At 58.0% G+C, this 18,163-nt stretch overlaps 1 protein-coding gene across 1 annotated transcript in view; it reads right to left on the reverse strand.

The window, feature by feature from the left end:
- The window catches only part of aldh7a1 (aldehyde dehydrogenase 7 family, member A1), a 21,864-nt gene extending 4,821 nt beyond the window's left edge, over positions 1-17,043 (reverse strand). The window contains exons 1-14 of the mRNA XM_080527953.1: positions 16,787-17,043; positions 16,320-16,373; positions 13,415-13,480; positions 12,478-12,558; positions 10,860-10,983; positions 6,076-6,208; positions 5,190-5,234; positions 4,746-4,823; positions 4,390-4,487; positions 3,603-3,644; positions 3,348-3,442; positions 3,086-3,170; positions 2,846-2,952; positions 2,427-2,543 (exon numbers count right to left, since the gene is read on the reverse strand). Of these exons, the coding sequence (XP_080384079.1) occupies positions 2,427-2,543; positions 2,846-2,952; positions 3,086-3,170; positions 3,348-3,442; positions 3,603-3,644; positions 4,390-4,487; positions 4,746-4,823; positions 5,190-5,234; positions 6,076-6,208; positions 10,860-10,983; positions 12,478-12,558; positions 13,415-13,480; positions 16,320-16,373; positions 16,787-16,999 (1,338 nt within the window). The 5' untranslated portion in view covers positions 17,000-17,043. The remainder of the gene's footprint in view (positions 1-2,426; positions 2,544-2,845; positions 2,953-3,085; positions 3,171-3,347; positions 3,443-3,602; positions 3,645-4,389; positions 4,488-4,745; positions 4,824-5,189; positions 5,235-6,075; positions 6,209-10,859; positions 10,984-12,477; positions 12,559-13,414; positions 13,481-16,319; positions 16,374-16,786) is intronic.
- Positions 17,044-18,163: the final 1,120 nt, after the last annotated feature.

The raw sequence follows: 18,163 nt of genomic DNA on the forward strand, positions 1-18,163 counted from the left end.
TGTTGTATATTATATCGAGTGGTACTTTAAAACTTCCAAGTTGCCTGTTATGAAAAAAACGAAAAGCAGATATTGTTGACACCCCTTCGATTCTGCGACTGGTTTCTGGTCTCACCAGCAGCGTCTCTAGGCTACACTTTTAAAAAGGGTCCTATAATTGATTTGCCATTTGTAAGAGAAGATAAATAGAATAAAAACATGAAGGCACTAAAACTAGAAATCTGACAGTAACTCATTTTTTTTCTACAATGCTGAATGCTGCTGTCTACATTGTTTTAACTTTAAACCAGTTGGTCACTGAGTACTGCAGAGTACTGTTTTTGTTGCTTGAATAAAGGCTGGCAGTCTTTAATAGCCAACTGTTGTTGTGGACTACATACTGGGGAAGTAATTGTTATTATTCAGGAGTAAAACAATAAATACAAATATCGGATTGATATCGGTATCGCAGATACCTGAAGCCCAGTATCGGTATCGGTAGTGAAAAAATGGGATCGGGACATCCCTAGTTATATTTATATTTCATGATTAATGTTTATTTTATGTTTTTGGTTATTTATGTGATGAAGAGCGGTATGTTTTTGGTTATAGAATTATTAATGTTTTAGTCGTAATTGAGTGCCACGTGGTGAGGTGATAGGATGGGCCCAGGTGTATTTATGGAGTCAATTAGCAGAACCTGGGTGGATGGAAATAGGTTAGACTGGCAACAACATTATTTTTGACATAATGTAGCCGCCAATTCCACCTTGTGAATGAAAACAGTAATAGTCCGGGTTGGATAATCATGCACGATCACTCTGTTCTGTAATCACATACTTTACCGTTCGCTTTATGACTTTTTGTTTCGTTTAAATACATTGGATTACTTTTCGGACAATAAATCTTGTACATTTTATACAACTTACAAGGAAAGCGTGGCGTGCGTGATTATCCAACCCAGACTATTACTGTTTTCATTCACAACGTGGAATTGGCGGCTACAGGGAGGACAGGGGGACACAGGGGAGGACAGGGGGAGACAGGGGAGGACAGGGGGACACAGGGGAGGACAGGGGGACACAGGGGAGGACAGGGGGACACAGGGGAGGACAGGGGGACACAGGGGAGGACAGGGGGACACAGGGGGACACAGGGGAGGACAGGGGGACACAGGGGAGGACAGGGGGACACAGGGGAGGACAGGGGAACACAGGGAGGACAGGGGAGGACAGGGGGACACAGGGGAGGACAGGGGACACAGGGGAGGACAGGGGGACACAGGGGGAGACAGGGGGACACAGGGGGAGACAGGGGAACACAGGGGAGGACAGGGGGACACAGGGGAGGACAGGGGGACACAGGGGGACACAGGGGAGGACAGGGGGACACAGGGGAGGACAGGGGGACACAGGGGAGGACACAGGGGAGGACAGGGGGACACAGGGGAGGACAGGGGGACACAGGGGAGGACAGGGGAGGACAGGGGGACACAGGGGAGGACAGGGGGACACAGGGGAGGACAGGGGAGGACAGGGGGACACAGGGGAGGACAGGGGGACACAGGGGAGGACAGGGGGACACAGGGGAGGACAGGGGGACACAGGGGAGGACAGGGGGACACAGGGGAGGACAGGGGGACACAGGGGAGGACAGGGGGACACAGGGGAGGACAGGGGAGGACAGGGGGACACAGGGGAGGACAGGGGGGGACACAGGGGAGGACAGGGGGACACAGGGGAGGACAGGGGGGGACACAGGGGAGGACAGGGGAGGACAGGGGGAGACAGGGGAGGACACAGGGGAGGACAGGGGGACACAGGGGAGGACAGGGGGACACAGGGGAGGACAGGGGGACACAGGGGAGGACAGGGGGAGACAGGGGAGGACAGGGGGACACAGGGGAGGACAGGGGGACACAGGGGAACACAGGGGGACACAGGGGAGGACAGGGGGACACAGGGGAGGACAGGGGGACACAGGGGAGGACACAGGGGAGGACAGGGGGACACAGGGGAGGACAGGGGGACACAGGGGAGGACAGGGGGAGACAGGGGGAGACAGGGGAGGACAGGGGAGGACAGGGGGACACAGGGGAGGACAGGGGGAGACAGGGGAGGACAGGGGGACACAGGGGAGGACAGGGGGAGACAGGGGAGGACAGGGGGACACAGGGGAGGACAGGGGGAGACAGGGGAGGACAGGGGGACACAGGGGAGGACAGGGGGAGACAGGGGGAGGACACAGGGGAGGACAGGGGGACACAGGGGAGGACAGGGGGACACAGGGGAGGACAGGGGGAGACAGGGGGAGACAGGGGGAGACAGGGGAGGACAGGGGGAGACAGGGGAGGACAGGGGGACACAGGGGAGGACAGGGGGACACAGGGGGAGACAGGGGAGGACAGGGGGACACAGGGGAGGACAGGGGGACACAGGCTCTCCTACCTGGAAGCGGAGGACGTAGAGGATGGGGACGAAGGTCTCCGTGTGGACGATGGCAGCGTCGTGCGCCAGGCCTGTGATGATGGTGGGCTCCACGTAGTTACCAGGGCGATCAATCACCTGGACACACAGGACGAGGACACACTCACCTGTCAGGGGTCTGCTGAGTAACCATGGTAACCACACATGGCATTAAACTGTTTGACTCTACTGTGTACACACACACACACACGCACGCACACACACCAGGTGTGTATAAACACACACACACACACACACACACACACACACGCACACGCACAAGCACACGTGTGTATAAACACACACACATAAACACCAGGTGTGTATAAACACACACACACAAACACACACACAGGTCCCCCCCCCAGCGTACAGGTGTCCCCCCCCCCCCCCCAGCGTACCTTTCCTCCACAGACCAGCGTGCCCCCCTGCTGCTGGGCCTGCTCCACGGCCGCCAGGTACTGACCCACCGCCTGCTTGGTGTGGAGGGGGCCGTACAGGGTGCTGGCTGGGGGGGGGGACAGAGCATTACCTGTAGTTAAACACCTACACAGTGACCCCTGCTCTCCCACCCTGCCAGTACTCACGGTCCCAGGGTGTATACAGGGTGTATAGAGGGTGTATAGAGGGTGTGTACTCACGGTCCCAGGGGTCTCCAATGCGGACCTGCTTGTAGGCCTTGGCCAGCCGCTCCACCACCTCGTCATGAACGCTGTCATGCAGCATCTGAGGAGACGCAGCACAGCTATGTACACGCAACAAGTAGTAAACAACTAGTAACTAAGTTGTAATAAGTGTGTGTGTGTGTGTGTGTGTAGGTAGGTGTGTGTATGTGTGTAGGTAGGTGTGTGTGTGTGTGTAGGTAGGTGTGTGTGTGTGTGTAGGTAGGTGTGTGTGTCTCACCAGTCTCCTGGTCGTGGTGCAGCGCTGGCCCGCCGTCCCCACAGAAGCGAACACACACCCCGGCACCACCAGGCTCAGATCAGCATCCTCGAACACTGACACACACACACACACACACACACACACACACACACACACACACACGTAATGTAACGATTGTTTCCGACATTACGACGGTAATGAATGTCCACGGTCTATACACTGTGCCCAGGGAGCTATATCCTATAAACATGAACAGTCCCTCTGTGTTCTTACCAATGATGGCGTTGTTCCCACCTAGCTCCAGCAACTGACGACCTGCAGACAGACAGAGAGACAGAGAGAGAGACAGAGAGACACAGAGAGAGAGAGAGAGAGAGAGAGAGAGACAGAGACACAGAGAGACAGAGAGAGAGAGAGAGAGAGACAGAGAGACACAGAGAGAGACAGAGAGAGAGACAGAGAGAGAGACAGAGAGAGAGAGAGAGACAGAGACAGAGACAGAGACAGAGACAGAGAGAGAGAGACAGACAGACAGACAGAGAGAGAACACATTCAGTAATAGTCTGATAACTTGTTTATTCATGTCAGATGCTGCAAGTTAGCACATTTCATACAACAGAGGCCACCCAAAGTGCTTTACATAGAGCATTACACAAACATACAACATTTAAACATTTGAATGAATGAATGAATGGTCTTTATTGTCATTGCTATAGTACAGGTACCAAACAACGAAATTTAGGAGGGGTGGCTCCCCAATTTAATAAGTGTAGATAAAGTCCTAGTGTCGAGCCATAAGTGCTGCAGAACATGACTTTTTTTTCAGTCTTGTTGTAAAAAAAAAAGCAAGAGGCAGAGTGACTGAAAGCTGCTGCACCGTGTTTTGTTTTCACTCTTGGAATGATTAGTCTCAGCTGACCTTAGGGACCCAGCTGGAATACAGGGTGTATACAGGGTGTATATAGGGTGTATAGAGGGTGTATATAGGGTGTATAGAGGGTGTATACAGGGTGTATACAGGGTGTATACAGGGTGTATACAGGGGAATTCAGGTGCTCACCGAACCTCTCCTGCACCGCCAGGGCGACCATCTTGCCTACGTGGGTGCTGCCAGTGAAGGACAGGAGGTCGACGCGCTGGTCCTTAGACATGGCTGAGCTGCACCACAGAGAACCACATCAACACTGGGTCAATCTGACCCAACATCAACACTGGGCCTGACTGACCAGAGGTAGGTGTGTGTGTGTAAAAAAAAGAGAGAGAGAGAGAGAGGAGGGAGAGAGAGACAGAGAGAGACAGAGAGAGAGACAGAGAGAGAGAGATACAGAGAGAGAGACAGAAAGAGAGACAGAGAGAGAGAGATACAGAGAGAGAGACAGACAGAGAGAGAGAGAGACATAGAGAGATGAGACTCACCCTATGTCAGCACCACCACATGTCATGGAGCAGATGGCACCAGGAAGATTGTTCTTTTCAAGCACCTCTGCTACGATTCTGTTAACAAAGAGAGACAGAGAGAGAGACAGAGACAGAGAGAGAGACAGAGAGACAGAGAGAGAGACAGAGAGAGACAGAGAGAGAGAGACAGAGAGAGAGAGAGAGACAGAGAGAGAGAGAGAGAGACAGAGAGAGAGACAGAGAGAGAGACAGAGAGAGAGACAGAGAGAGAGAGAGAGAGAGAGAGACAGAGACAGAGACAGAGAGAGAGAGAGAGAGAGAGACAGAGACAGAGAGAGAGAGAGAGAGAGGGAGCTTCAGCATGTCGAGTCTGACTGATATGACAACAGTTAGCAACATTAGCATAGCTAGCTTAACAATCAGCATCAGCCAATGCAGTACAAGGCTAGTGAGAAGACTTACTTGGTGACAGCGACGGTGGTGAGCGGGGTGGTGGGAGCGCCCTTCCTACAACACATCAACACACACGTTCAGAGGCAGGAGAGGAGGAGGAGGAGGAGGAGGAGAGGAGAGGAGAGGAGGAGGATGGAGGAGGGAGGAGGGAGAGGGGTGGTGGGAGCGCCCTTCCTACAACACATCAACACACGAGCTCAGAGGCAGGAGAGGAGGAGGAGGAGGAGGGAGGAGGAGGAGAGGAGTAACAGGAGGAGGGAGGAGAGGAGGGAGGAGAGGAGGAGGAGGGAGAGGAGGCGGTGGAACAGTTCAGAGGGAGGAGAGGAGAAGGAGGAGGAGGGAGTAACAGGAGGAGGGAGGAGAGAAGGAGGAGGGAGAGGAGGCGGTGGAACAGTTCAGAGGGAGGAGAGGAGAAGGAGGAGGAGGGAGGAGGGAGGAGGAGGAGAGGAGTAACAGGAGGAGGGAGGAGAGGAGGAGGAGGGAGAGGAGGCGGTGGAACAGTTCAGAGGGAGGAGAGGAGGAGGGAGGAGGAGGAGAGGAGTAACAGGAGGAGGGAGGAGAGGAGGAGGAGGGAGAGGAGGCGGTGGAACAGTTCAGAGGGAGGAGAGGAGGAGGGAGGAGGAAAGAGAGGAGGAACAGGAGGAGGGAGACATCTACTACCCCCCTGTACTGTCCCTCCTAAGATTTTCTACTTCCTCCCTTGTCCTGTTTCTCCAGTGTCTAAATTTCTTCCATCACAACGACTGCCAGTGGCCCCGGGCCTGAGCTAGATTACTCTTCCTGCTCCGACTGGTGGATTGATGATTCACTTGCTTAGTCACACCACCCACACCAGAGGGCCTGACCCTTGACCTCTAGGGTTCTCACCCTGACCCCTGACCTCTAGGGTTCTCACCAGAGGCAGACGTTTCCACAGATGAGCGCCAGGGCGTTGTTCCAGCCGTACACCGCCACGGGGAAGTTGAAGGCGGTGATGACGCCCACCAGCCCCACGGGGTTCCACTGCTCAATCAGGGCGTGGCCCGGGCCTGGGGGGGGCGGGGTTAGAACCTTACATCACTGTTGGATGCTAAACTGCATTTCGTTGTATTGTACTTGTACTCTGCAATGACAATAACGTTGAATCTAATGAATCTAACCCCAACCCTAATCTAATCTAAATCTAACCCTAACCTTTAATCTAATCTAACCTTTAACCTAACCTTTAATCTAACCTAACCTTTAATCTAACCTAACCTTTAATCTAACCTTTAATCTAATCTAACCTTTAACCTAACCTTTAATCTAATCTAACCTTTAACCTAACCTTTAATCTAATCTAACCTTTAACCTAACCTTTAATCTAACCTAACCTTTAATCTAATCTAATCTAACCCTAACCTTTAATCTAATCTAAATCTAACCCTAACCTTTAATCTAATCTAACCTTTAATCTAATCTAATTTACAATCCTGACTCCTCCAACCAGGCTTCAACTGGGCCCTTCACTGTATCCAGGTGGGCGGGAGGGAGGCCAGGGAGGCCAGGGGGGCGGGAGGGAGGCCAGGGGGGCGGGAGGGGGGCCAGGGGGGCGGGAGGGAGGCCAGGGAGGCCAGGGAGGGGGGCCAGGGAGGCCAGGGAGGCCAGGGAGGGGGGCCAGGGAGGGGGGCCAGGGAGGGGGGCCAGGGGGGCCAGGGAGGCCAGGGAGGCCAGGGAGGCCAGGGAGGGAGGCCAGGGGGGCGGGAGGGAGGCCAGGGGGGCCAGGGAGGCCAGGGGGGCGGGAGGGAGGCCAGGGGGGCGGGAGGGAGGCCAGGGGGGCGGGAGGGAGGCCAGGGGGGCCAGGGGGGCCAGGGAGGCCAGGGGGGCCAGGGGGGCCAGGGGGGCGGGAGGGAGGCCAGGGGGGCGGGAGGGAGGCCAGGGGGGCGGGAGGGAGGCCAGGGGGGCGGGAGGGAGGCCAGGGGGGCGGGAGGGAGGCCAGGGGGGCCAGGGGGGCCAGGGAGGCCAGGGGGGCGGGAGGGGGGCCAGGGAGGCCAGGGGGGCGGGAGGGGGGCCAGGGAGGCCAGGGGGGCGGGAGGGGGGCCAGGGGGGCCAGGGGGGCCAGGGAGGCCAGGGGGGCCAGGGGGGCCAGGGGGGCGGGAGGGGGGCCAGGGAGGCCAGGGGGGCGGGAGGGGGGCCAGGGAGGCCAGGGGGGCGGGAGGGGGGCCAGGGAGGCCAGGGGGGCCAGGGAGGGGGCAGGGAGGCCAGGGGGGGGGGCCAGGGAGGGGGGCCAGGGAGGCCAGGGAGGCCAGGGAGGGGGGCCAGGGAGGCCAGGGGGGCGGGAGGGGGGCCAGGGAGGCCAGGGAGGCCAGGGGGGGGGCCAGGGGGGGGGCCAGGGGGGGGGCCAGGGAGGGGGGCCAGGGAGGCCAGGGAGGGGGGCCAGGGAGGCCAGGGGGGCCAGGGAGGGGGGCCAGGGAGGCCAGGGAGGCCAGGGAGGGGGGCCAGGGGGGCCAGGGAGGGGGGCCAGGGAGGCCAGGGAGGGGGGCCAGGGAGGCCAGGGAGGGGGGCCAGGGAGGCCAGGGGGGCCAGGGAGGGGGGCCAGGGAGGCCAGGGAGGCCAGGGAGGGGGGCCAGGGGGGCCAGGGGGGGGGGGCCAGGGAGGCCAGGGGGGGGCCAGGGAGGCCAGGGGGGGGCCAGGGAGGCCAGGGAGGGGGGCCAGGGAGGCCAGGGGGGCGGGAGGGGGGCCAGGGGGGCGGGAGGGGGGCCAGGGAGGCCAGGGAGGCCAGGGAGGGGGGCCAGGGAGGGGGGCCAGGGAGGGGGGCCAGGGGGGCCAGGGAGGCCAGGGAGGGAGGCCAGGGGGGCGGGAGGGAGGCCAGGGGGGCCAGGGAGGCCAGGGGGGCGGGAGGGAGGCCAGGGGGGCGGGAGGGAGGCCAGGGGGGCGGGAGGGAGGCCAGGGGGGCCAGGGGGGCCAGGGGGGCCAGGGGGGCGGGAGGGAGGCCAGGGGGGCGGGAGGGAGGCCAGGGGGGCGGGAGGGAGGCCAGGGGGGCGGGAGGGAGGCCAGGGGGGCGGGAGGGAGGCCAGGGGGGCGGGAGGGAGGCCAGGGGGGCGGGAGGGAGGCCAGGGGGGCCAGGGGGGCCAGGGAGGCCAGGGGGGCCAGGGGGGCCAGGGGGGCCAGGGGGGCGGGAGGGGGGCCAGGGAGGCCAGGGGGGCGGGAGGGGGGCCAGGGAGGCCAGGGGGGCGGGAGGGGGGCCAGGGGGGCCAGGGGGGCCAGGGAGGCCAGGGGGGCCAGGGGGGCGGGAGGGGGGCCAGGGAGGCCAGGGGGGCGGGAGGGGGGCCAGGGAGGCCAGGGGGGCGGGAGGGGGGCCAGGGAGGCCAGGGGGGCCAGGGAGGGGGCAGGGAGGCCAGGGGGGGGGGGCCAGGGAGGGGGGCCAGGGAGGCCAGGGAGGCCAGGGAGGCCAGGGAGGCCAGGGAGGGGGGCCAGGGAGGCCAGGGGGGCGGGAGGGGGGCCAGGGAGGCCAGGGAGGCCAGGGAGGCCAGGGGGGGGGCCAGGGGGGGGGCCAGGGAGGCCAGGGAGGGGGGCCAGGGAGGCCAGGGAGGGGGGCCAGGGAGGGGGGCCAGGGAGGCCAGGGAGGGGGGCCAGGGGGGCCAGGGAGGGGGGCCAGGGAGGCCAGGGAGGGGGGCCAGGGAGGCCAGGGAGGGGGGCCAGGGAGGCCAGGGAGGGGGGCCAGGGAGGGGGGCCAGGGAGGCCAGGGGGGCCAGGGAGGGGGGCCAGGGAGGCCAGGGAGGCCAGGGAGGCCAGGGAGGGGGGCCAGGGGGGCCAGGGGGGGGGGGCCAGGGAGGCCAGGGGGGGGCCAGGGAGGCCAGGGGGGGGCCAGGGAGGCCAGGGGGGGGCCAGGGAGGCCAGGGAGGCCAGGGAGGGGGGCCAGGGAGGCCAGGGGGGCGGGAGGGGGGCCAGGGGGGCGGGAGGGGGGCCAGGGGGGCGGGAGGGGGGCCAGGGAGGGGGGCCAGGGAGGGGGGCCAGGGAGGGGGGCCAGGGGGGCCAGGGAGGCCAGGGAGGGGGGCCAGGGGGGCGGGAGGGGCCAGGGAGGGGGGCCAGGGGGGCCAGGGAGGCCAGGGAGGGGGGCCAGGGAGGCCAGGGGGGCCAGGAGGGAGGCCAGGGGGGCGGGAGGGAGGCCAGGGGGGCCAGGGAGGCCAGGGGGGCGGGAGGGAGGCCAGGGGGGCGGGAGGGAGGCCAGGGGGGCGGGAGGGAGGCCAGGGGGGCGGGAGGGAGGCCAGGGGGGCGGGAGGGAGGCCAGGGGGGCGGGAGGGAGGCCAGGGGGGCCAGGGAGGCCAGGGGGGCGGGAGGGAGGCCAGGGGGGCGGGAGGGAGGCCAGGGGGGCGGGAGGGAGGCCAGGGGGGCGGGAGGGAGGCCAGGGAGGCCAGGGGGGCGGGAGGGAGGCCAGGGGGGCGGGAGGGAGGCCAGGGGGGCGGGAGGGAGGCCAGGGGGGCGGGAGGGAGGCCAGGGGGGCCAGGGAGGCCAGGGGGGCGGGAGGGAGGCCAGGGGGGCGGGAGGGAGGCCAGGGGGGCCAGGGGGGCCAGGGAGGCCAGGGGGGCCAGGGGGGCCAGGGGGGCCAGGGGGGCCAGGGGGGCGGGAGGGAGGCCAGGGGGGCGGGAGGGAGGCCAGGGGGGCGGGAGGGAGGCCAGGGGGGCGGGAGGGAGGCCAGGGGGGCGGGAGGGAGGCCAGGGGGGCGGGAGGGAGGCCAGGGGGGCCAGGGGGGCCAGGGGGGCGGGAGGGGGGCCAGGGAGGCCAGGGGGGCGGGAGGGGGGCCAGGGAGGCCAGGGGGGCGGGAGGGGGGCCAGGGGGGCCAGGGGGGCCAGGGAGGCCAGGGGGGCCAGGGGGGCCAGGGGGGCGGGAGGGGGGCCAGGGAGGCCAGGGGGGCGGGAGGGGGGCCAGGGAGGCCAGGGGGGCGGGAGGGGGGCCAGGGAGGCCAGGGGGGCCAGGGAGGGGGCAGGGAGGCCAGGGGGGGGGGCCAGGGAGGGGGGCCAGGGAGGCCAGGGAGGCCAGGGAGGGGGGCCAGGGAGGCCAGGGGGGCGGGAGGGGGGCCAGGGAGGCCAGGGGGGGGGCCAGGGGGGGGGCCAGGGGGGGGGCCAGGGAGGCCAGGGAGGGGGGCCAGGGAGGCCAGGGAGGGGGGCCAGGGAGGCCAGGGGGGCCAGGGAGGGGGGCCAGGGAGGCCAGGGAGGCCAGGGAGGGGGGCCAGGGGGGCCAGGGAGGGGGGCCAGGGAGGCCAGGGAGGGGGGCCAGGGAGGCCAGGGAGGGGGGCCAGGGAGGCCAGGGAGGGGGGCCAGGGAGGCCAGGGAGGGGGGCCAGGGAGGCCAGGGGGGCCAGGGAGGGGGGCCAGGGAGGCCAGGGAGGCCAGGGAGGCCAGGGAGGGGGGCCAGGGGGGCCAGCCAGGGAGGCCAGGGGGGGGCCAGGGAGGCCAGGGGGGGGCCAGGGAGGCCAGGGGGGGGCCAGGGAGGCCAGGGAGGGGGGCCAGGGAGGCCAGGGGGGCGGGAGGGGGGCCAGGGGGGCGGGAGGGGGGCCAGGGGGGCGGGAGGGGGGCCAGGGAGGGGGGCCAGGGAGGGGGGCCAGGAGGGGGGCCAGGGGGGCCAGGGAGGCCAGGGGGGCGGGAGGGGGGCCAGGGGGGCCAGGAGGGGGGCCAGGGAGGCCAGGGAGGGGGGCCAGGGAGGCCAGGGAGGGGGGTCTCACGTTCTGAGGGCAGGACGGGTCCTCCGATCATCCTGGACAGGCCCACGGCGTAGTCACACACGTCCACGTACTCCTGCACCTCCCCCACCCCCTCCACGTAGATCTTCCCCATCTCCAAGGCCACCTGGGGGGGTGGCAGGGAGTTAGAGACCAGGGGACGGGGACGGGGGCAGGGGACAGGGGGGGCAGGGAGTTAGAGACCAGGGGACGGGGGACAGGCACACACCACACACACACCACAGACACGCCACACACACCAGGGCTTGACATTAAGCTTTTTCAGGTACTTGTGAACTTATCTTTTACTTTAGTTTTGAATTTGAAATTATAATCAATATTCACAATTAATTAGTTGTGTTCTTATTTGTTGATAATCCAATGTGACAACTTGCCCGACGTAGTTTTTACTTACTAGTTTTCAATTTACCCGCTGACGGGGCAAATTGTCACAAATGCACACTGTCTATTTAACGGTCTACAGCTCTGTACTGAAATAAGATATGACGATATAATCAATACAACATATGTGCCCAAGACTTCCTTCTTTCATTTGGTATGCAGACATTGACATGGCAGCTACATTGACAAGGCAGCAGACATTGACAAGGCAGCAGACATTGACAAGGCAGCAGACATTGACAAGGCAGCATACATTGACAAGGCAGCAGACATTGACAAGGCAGCAGACATTGACAAGGCAGCAGACATTGACAAGGCAGCTACATTGACAAGGCAGCTACATTGACAAGGCAGCTACATTGACAAGGCAGCTACATTGACAAGGCAGCTCCATTGACAAAGCAGCAGACATTGACAAGGCAGCAGACATTGACAAGGCAGCAGACATTGACAAGGCAGCTACATTGACAAGGCAGCTACATTGACAAGGCAGCTACATTGACAAGGCAGCTACATTGACAAGGCAGCCACATTGACAAGGCAGCCACATTGACAAGGCAGCTCCATTGACAAGGCAGCAGACATTGACAAGGCAGCTACATTGACAAGGCAGCTACATTGACAAGGCAGCTACATTGACAAGGCAGCTACATTGACAAGGCAGCTACATTGACAAGGCAGCTACATTGACAAGGCAGCTACATTGACAAGGCAGCTACATTGACAAGGCAGCTACATTGACAAGGCAGCTACATTGACAAGGCAGCAGACATTGACAAGGCAGCTACATTGACAAGGCAGCTACATTGACAAGGCAGCTACATTGACAAGGCAGCTACATTGACAAGGCAGCCACATTGACAAGGCAGCCACATTGACAAGGCAGCCACATTGACAAGGCAGCTACATTGACAAGGCAGCTACATTGATAACATGTATTACTTTTCCGATCGGACAACTGAAGGAGGATTTTTTGTTGTTGCTGATATTAACACAAGTGCAGGAGGAAGTCCACTTGTCCGAACATAAAATGTACTTAAATAATGTAGTAACTTAAAGCCTTAATGTCGAGCCCTGCACACACACACACACACACACATACACACACACACACACACACACACGCACACACACACGCACGCACGCACGCACACCACAGTCTGGGTTAGGGTAACCAGGGGTAACCATGGTAACCGGGGGTAACCAGGGGTAATCTCACCAGGCTTCCCAGGACCTTGATCTTCTGTCTCAGCGCGTCGCCGATCTGTCTCACAATCTCCCCTCTCTTAGGAGCAGGAACCTGTTAGACACCACACATCCCTTTATAACCACACATCCCTCCATCACCCCTCCATCACATCCCTCCATCACCACCACACATCCCTTTATAACCACACACATCCCTTTACAACCACACATCCCTTTACAACCACACATCCCTTTATAACCACACATCCCTTTACAACCACACATCCCTTTATAACCACACATCCCTCCATCACCACCACACATCCCTTTATAACCACACATCCCTCCATCACCACCACACATCCCTTTATAACCACACATCCCTCCATCATCCCTCCATCACACATCCCTTTACAACCACACATCCCTCCATCACCACCACACATCCCTTTATAACCACACATCCCTCCATCATCCCTCCATCACACATCCCTCCATCATTATCCCTCCATCACCACCACACATCCCTTTACAACCACACATCCCTTTATAACCACACATCCCTCCATCACCACCACACATCCCTTTATAACCACACATCCCTCCATCACACATCCCTCCATCATCATCCCTCCATCACCACCACACATCCCTTTATAACCACACATCCCTCCATCATCCCTCCATCACACATCCCTCCATCATCATCCCTCCATCACCACCACACATCCCTCCATCACCACACATCCATATAATACATAACGATGATAATTGGAGACAGTTTAACGGTATAAAGAATTGGAGACCGCCCAAGCCTAATCTACATTCATATACATCTATTACAGTAGCCTAGATCCTTTCTATTACACGTCGTATTATGCAAGTGTTGGAGCAGATTCCAGGTACAAAGAAACAGGCCGTTATGTGAATGAACCCCATTGGCTCAGAGGCCTGTCAGTCATACTTACGTCCGCCCACACCTGCCAGGCCTCCTTGGCCTTCTGCACCGTCTCCTCATAGTCCTGCAGAGACGCCTGAGGACAGACAACACCACCCTGTTACCCTGGAGGACACCACCCCGTTACCCTGGAGGACAACAACACCCTGTTACCCTGGAGGACACCACCCTGTTACCCTGGAGGACACCACCCCGTTACCCTGGAGGACAACAACACCCTGTTACCCTGGAGGACACCACCCTGTTACCCTGGAGGACACCACCCCGTTACCCTGGAGGACACCACCCCGTTACCCTGGAGGACACCACCCTGTTACCCTGGAGGACAACACCCCGTTACCCTGGAGGACAACAACACCCCGTTACCCTGGAGGACAACAACACCCCGTTACCCTGGACAACAACACCCTACTGGGGGTCAGGGTGGGGTTAGGGGTAGAGTTAGGGTTAGGGTGGGGTTAGGGGTAGAGTTAGGGTTAGGGTGGGGTTAGGGGTAGAGTTAGGGTTAGGGTGGGGTTAAGGGTAGAGTTAGGGTCAGGGTGGGGTTAGGGGTAGAGTTAGGGTCAGGGTGGGGTTAGGGGTAGAGTTAGGGTCAGGGTGGGGTTAGGGGTAGAGTTAGGGTCAGGGTGGGGTTAGGGGTAGAGTTGGGGTTAGGGTGGGGTTAGGGGTAGAGTTGGGGTTAGGGGTAGAGTTAGGAGTAGGGTTAGGCTCTCCTGGGACAATAGTACACTCACTGACAGTGTTGCCTTTAACTCATTCAGTGCCGAGGGTGAACCCTAACCCTAACCCTTAATGATGAGGCTTCGTTTTGTAGCCAATCACAGTGTTGTTGCTAGGTAAACTCCACATAGGACACCTGGCACTCTAGGTGGTGAGTGTTCCGGTTTAGGTACACGATCTGTGTGGGTCCTGCCTTTACAGATGACGTATCACAGTATGATTGGCTGTGATGACGTATCACAGTATGATTGGCTGTGATGACATAACACATTATGATTGGCTGTGATGACGCAACACATTATGATTGGCTGCAGAGCCGTAAACAGAAGCTGGTGTAGAAATTCTCATCTTAGTAACTAAAAACACAAACAAAACAAAGACCAGACAAACAACCAAGCGTATCACACTACAAAGTCTAGTCTCATTCTTAAAGCTTCTCAAACCACGTTTGATTATGATGATGAGGACAAACTCATTTATGATAGAAGCCTTTGCATGCACACACCCCTGGTCAATGTGAACTCAACTACCCTTTGCACTACTGCTGTTTACAAATACTACCTTTGCACATAGCTTATTTTTGCACATTGCAAATACCTCCTTTGATATAGCCACTATTTATGCATCTGTACATATCTACCTTAACTGTACATAGCTACCTTAACTGTACATATCTACCTTAACTGGACATATCTACCTTAACTGTACATAGCTACCTTAACTGTACATATCTACCTTAACTGTACATATCTACCTTAACTGTACATAGCTACCTTAACTGTACAGATCTATCTTAACTGTACATATCTACCTTAACTGTACAAGCTACCTTAACTGTACATATCTACCTTAACTGTACATATCTACCTTAACTGTACATAGCTACCTTAACTGTACATATCTACCTTAACTGTACATAGCTACCTTAACTGTACATATCTACCTTAACTGTACGTAGCTCATAACTGTTTATATCTCTAACTACTGTACTTGCCATACTGTACCCATCACTGTCATGTTTTTATATCATGTTTTATTGCACTTCTGGTTCGATGGTAAACTGCATTTTGTTGTCTGGTGCTCTGCCATGACAATAAAGTTGAATCTAATCTGATAAGCTCAGAGTGCTTTGGTATTGGTAACCTACAGTGCTGTGAAAAAGTATTTGCCCCCTTCCCAATTTCGTGTTTTTGCAAGTTTGTCACACTTCAATGTTTCAGATCATCAAACCAATTTTAATATTACAGAAAGATAACCTGAGTAAATAGAAAATGCAGTTTTTAAATGATCATTCCATGTATTGAAGTCAAAGAGTTATTTAAAACATACATCACCCATGTGAAAAAGTGACTGCCCCCTAAAGCTAATAAGTGGTTGGGCCACCCTCAGCGGCAACAACTGCAAACAAACGTTTGCGACATCTGGTAAAGAGTCTTTCACATCGCTGTGGAGGACTGTTGGCCCACTCTTCTTTGCAGAATTGTTTTAGTTCAGCCACATTGGAGGGTCTTCCAGCATGAACTGCCACAATAACTGGAATGGTCATTTAAAAACTGCATTTTCTATTCACTCAGGTTATCTTTGTGTAATATTACAAATGGTTTGATGATCTGAAACATGTAAGTGTGACAAACATGTAAGTGTGACAAACATGCAAAAACAGATGAAATTGGGAAGGGGGAAACTACGTTTTCACAGCACTGTAGTCGACAGCACATCAGCACCTGTTAGGATGTCAGGTGTTCCTGTTAGGATGTCAGGTGGTCCTGTTAGGATGTCAGGTGGTCCTGTTAGGATGTCAGGTGTTCCTGTTAGGATGTCAGAGGTGTTCCTGTTAGGATGTCAGGTGTTCCTGTTAGGATGTCAGGTGTTCCTGTTAGGATGTCAGGTGTTCCTGTTAGGATGTCAGGTGGTGTTCCTGTTAGGATGTCAGGTGTTCCTGTTAGGATGTCAGGTGTTCCTGTTAGGATGTCAGAGGTGTTCCTGTTAGGATGTCAGGTGTTCCTGTTAGGATGTCAGGTGTTCCTGTTAGGATGTCAGGTGGTGTTCCTGTTAGGATGTCAGGTGTTCCTGTTAGGATGTCAGGTGTTCCTGTTAGGATGTCAGGTGGTGTTGCTGTTAGGATGTCAGGTGTTCCTGTTAGGATGTCAGGTGTTCCTGTTAGGATGTCAGGTGTTCCTGGGCGGTGACATTACCTGTCGGACTCTGGCGATGGGCTGGTTGTTGGCAGGGCAGTATGAGGTGACGACCTTGAGGAGGAGGAACACAACAGTTAGTCACCCCACCGCCGCACAGCCGGGAGGAGGCGAGAATAGCACTTGTTTATACATAGCATACATCTCTTATAATATAGAGAATAGTTTATACCAGAACTGGCCAGTAGGCGTCGCTGCAAACCAACAACTGAGAACGGAAAGTTTTTGCCAAACTCCACAACGAAGGACAGACAACAACAACGAAGGACAGACAACCACACAGACAGTAAAGCAGCGCGAGCAGCTCAGTCACAGATTCACAGATGCATCACGCAGTGCACATAACAGTATCGCAAGAGACTTTGGACGTCATGTCTGCAAAAGTGTTTCTCTGCAGAATGCGTTTTACAACCAGCCAACCAACCAACCAGCCATGATGCCTGGCCTGGACTTATATTTAGACTCACCTCTCCCTGGCCGCCCCAGGCGCCGTTGTACACCCCGGGGTTGTCCTCTGCCAGCCCCAGGTCCCGGAGCCAGGCGTGGGCAGGCTGGTTGATCAGCAGCGCGGAGGAGGAGGAGGAGGACATGGCTCTGGGGTTCAGGTTAGGGTTAGGTAGCAGCAGGCGGAGTGTCAGGAGGTTCTTCCGGACTGCAGACAGAGTGAGAGCGCGCTGCATGGCGACGGGGCTGGAGAAGGGTGCAATAAACGGCGTGCACGTGCTTACACGTTAAGCCACGCGAGGGCCGCGTTCGTGAATGAGCTCTGAGGGCGCCGGAGCGTCCACGTGACTGCCTCTTGTCCAATCAGATGACGTGGATCCTTCATGACGTTGAACCCAGAGTGCGCTGCGGCGCGCTGCGGCGAGTTTACGAACGCGGCCGTTCTAGTCCACTCAGACCACGTGACCTGCGCACAGGTGATTGGTCCACAGCGGCACAGCCTCCTGCAGTCATGTGACCTCCTGAATGAATGATGAATGAATGAATGAATGAATGGTCTTTATTGTCATTAATACAGTACAGGTACCAAACAACGAAATTTAGGACAAACTAAAAACAAGAGAGCCAAGGGTAAAACAAAAAAGAGAAAAGAGCTGGTTGACATAAATAAATAAAGGCTATGTACACTTATCTACTATACTATACAACACTGTGCTGTACTCTATGCTATGCTATAAATATCCTAACTTTTTCCTATATCTGAACCTTATGTAAACATGGGTTGTCATATTGCACATAATACTTGTTGCACATTCATTAAAGTGTCGCAGTTTGCAGGTTTGAAATGTTCACAGTTGTATCTCAATATTTCACTCATATTCCAGTCTAGTAGCTGCCAGAAACCAACCGGAAAGAAGAAACAGTAATTTCCCGGCTTAGGATAGGCCACACTAGACTGAACAACCCTTAGGATAGGCCACACTAGACTCAACAACCCTTAGGATAGGCCACACTAGACTCAACAACCCTTAGGATAGGCCACACTAGACTCAACAACCCTTAGGATAGGTCACACTAGACTCAACAACCCTTAGGATAGGTCACACTAGACTGAACAGCTTAGGATAGGCCACACTAGACTGAACAGCCCTTAGGATAGGCCACACTAGACTCAACAGCCCTTAGGATAGGCCACACTAGACTGAACAACCCTTAGGATAGGCCACACTAGACTGAACAGCTTAGGATAGGCCACACTAGACTGAACAGCTTAGGATAGGTCACACTAGACTCAACAACCCTTAGGATAGGTCACACTAGACTGAACAGCTTAGGATAGGCCACACTAGACTGAACAGCCCTTAGGATAGGCCACACTAGAATCAACAACCCTTAGGATA

The sequence above is a fragment of the Nansenia antarctica genome, assembly GCF_963989245.1.
Source record: "Nansenia antarctica genome assembly, chromosome: 4".
Lineage (NCBI taxonomy): Eukaryota > Metazoa > Chordata > Actinopteri > Argentiniformes > Microstomatidae > Nansenia > Nansenia antarctica.